The sequence below is a fragment of the Cyprinodon variegatus genome, unplaced genomic scaffold (genome assembly GCF_000732505.1).
Source record: "Cyprinodon variegatus isolate N-32 unplaced genomic scaffold, C_variegatus-1.0 Scaffold529, whole genome shotgun sequence".
In the NCBI taxonomy this organism is placed as follows: Eukaryota; Metazoa; Chordata; class Actinopteri; order Cyprinodontiformes; family Cyprinodontidae; genus Cyprinodon; species Cyprinodon variegatus.
This window is the reverse complement of record NW_015150982.1, coordinates 128,902-131,293: the sequence shown is the minus strand read 5'-3', so window position 1 is coordinate 131,293 and position 2,392 is coordinate 128,902. Positions and strand designations below refer to the sequence as shown.

The 2,392-nt window shown below is 35.2% G+C and overlaps 1 protein-coding gene across 1 annotated transcript in view; it reads left to right on the top strand.

Moving 5' to 3' along the window:
• Nucleotides 1-2,290: 2,290 nt before the first annotated feature.
• Nucleotides 2,291-2,392, top strand: part of LOC107095207 (nuclear GTPase SLIP-GC-like) — a 9,539-nt gene continuing 9,437 nt past the window's right edge. The window contains exon 1 of the mRNA XM_015391204.1: nucleotides 2,291-2,318. Within this exon, the coding sequence (XP_015246690.1) occupies nucleotides 2,291-2,318 (28 nt within the window). The remainder of the gene's footprint in view (nucleotides 2,319-2,392) is intronic.

Genomic DNA, 2,392 nt, shown 5'->3' with positions numbered 1-2,392 from the left:
AATGCTCATATAACAATGGTTAGAATGTACAGCGTTAAAGGTAAAAAACGGGAGGAATAATCCATAAATTAAGATGATCAGCTTAGTCATTTGCCAGCTCTACCTTCTAAAAACTGAAACGTAAATCTCACCATAGCTATATGTTCTGTATGTGAAATCAGCCTTTCCTTTAAGTTTTTAGAAAGGCCCTTTAGAAATGATTTCAAAGAAGTTAATTCTCACCATAAAATACTGTATATAATGGGAGAAAAATGATTAGAGCATTTAATAATCTGATAGGTTTTGTAGAGATACATTTACAGGTCACAACAGGTCACATGGAAGCATTTTTTAAAAGCTTCTAGAGGACAAAGAAGAGAAAGCAAAACTTATTGCATTTTCTGGTAAACGGAAAGTACGCTGCTACGCCTGTGTGTAAGGAAACCACTCCTCTTCTACATGAACCAACCTTTTACCCTGCTTTTTGGTTGTATTTATTATATACCACACCTTCAAATCTGCTCACAGAAGTTGTGAACGAGTACTTTGCAAATAATCTGGTTTATTCTTTCCGACTTTTGTTGGAAAACTTGTTGAATCATTGATAGCCCCTGTGTTCTGGAATTGTTTTGGAAGCTTGTCTTGCTATTTTCTCTCCCTTTTTTCTTTGATGTCTTCTAAAACAGGTACTGTAAGAATTTTAGGTTAATAATTTTTACTAGATTGGATTTACAAAAGATTTAATGTTGCTGATTCATGTCTGTTTAATTTTGCAGTTTTTTATTTTTGGCCATGGATGGCTTTGTTTGCCAGATATTAAAAAAATTGGGACTAGACGAGTGGATAAGCAGATTTAAAGGTTAAGTACTCCATTGCATAAGTTTTCCCCAAATCTTTTCTGAAATACCTTTAACCTTTTAAAATATGTAATTTATTGTCAGCATTACACTTTTTATTTGCAGATCAAGGCATTAACAAGAAAAATATTTACTGCCTTGAGGATCAAGACATCGAAAATTTAATCCCCATAGTAGGACCGAGAGCACTTTTCAGAAAGGAACTAAAGCTGTTGAAGGTAATTTCCTACACAATGTGGCTTCTCATTATAATACCATCATATGAAGATGTGTTGCATCTAAACTGCAATATAATTTACATTTTGTTTTAAAAATGTATTTCTCCTCTGCTTATTGTAGCTGTTTTCAAAACACAGATTGAAAAAAATACAAAATAGCTTTATTATTGTTTATTTCTACCAACCAGTAGGGGACTGCAGCAAATTGGTGTGTAATTGGTGCTTAAAAATAAAACTAAATATCTCATTAGCAATCACAAGTTACTATAATCTTATGGATTATTGAATATAATACATATAATGGCACGAAGCCTTTACACATAAGATATAGGTTTGCACAAAAGGGTTTAATCCTAAGGGTTCAAATACTGAGCTTCTGGTCTAAATTACATGTGTATAAGTGGACTTGTTACAGGTCATCTGCAAAGATTCCACAAGCTAAACCGGTTCAGTACTGCCCCATTTAAATTAGTAAATTGCATGTGCCAGGGACATTTTAAAAGAGGCTGTAAACTACAGAGCCCAAAGGTATTAGTGGTATTGATAATAATTACAAAAATAATAATAATACAAATTATGAATATTACATATAGAGCTGTTTGGATAAGGATGTTACAGTTTGCATGCTCCCTCTGTGCATGTCTGGGTTCTCTCCGGGTACTCCAACTTCCTCCCACAGGTCTAAAACATGACTGTTAGGTTAAGTGGCTTCTCTAAATTCTCCTTAGGTCTGAGTGTGTGTGCATGGTTGTTTGTCCTGTTTGTCTGTGTGTTGCCCTGCGATAGGCTGGTGATCTGTCCAGGGTGGCTCTCGCCCAATGACAGCTGGAGATTGGCACCAGCGCCCCTCGTGACCCCAGCAGGGATAAGTGTGACGAAAAATGGATGGATGAATGTTACAGTAGGCTTACTTCGGAAAAAAATAAATAAATTAAAGTTGAAAATAACATTAGTTACATTTGCAAGTTTTAATATCTATCAGAAAAACTTTAAAAGCTGGCTGTCTGTTTCTCCCCTAAACACCCCTTCTTACAGAGAACCCTATGTTAGACATACAGTACGATCCCTCTCTAAATAGTTTAATTTACCTCCTGGAACACACATCAACTGCTTAATTTAACATATTTAGCCAAGTTTTGTCCATAATAATTCAATAACACATAACTGTGCTTTGTAATGAGCCTGTGAGAAGGAAACAAAGGACATATGTATATCCCACAATGCCACAATTGAGGGATGCATGATACAAACAGGCTCGCCTATGGTGGGATGGTTATTCTCTAGAGACTTTTAACGCTCAGTTTGTTTTTGTTTTACTAGACATGCAATGATATTTAA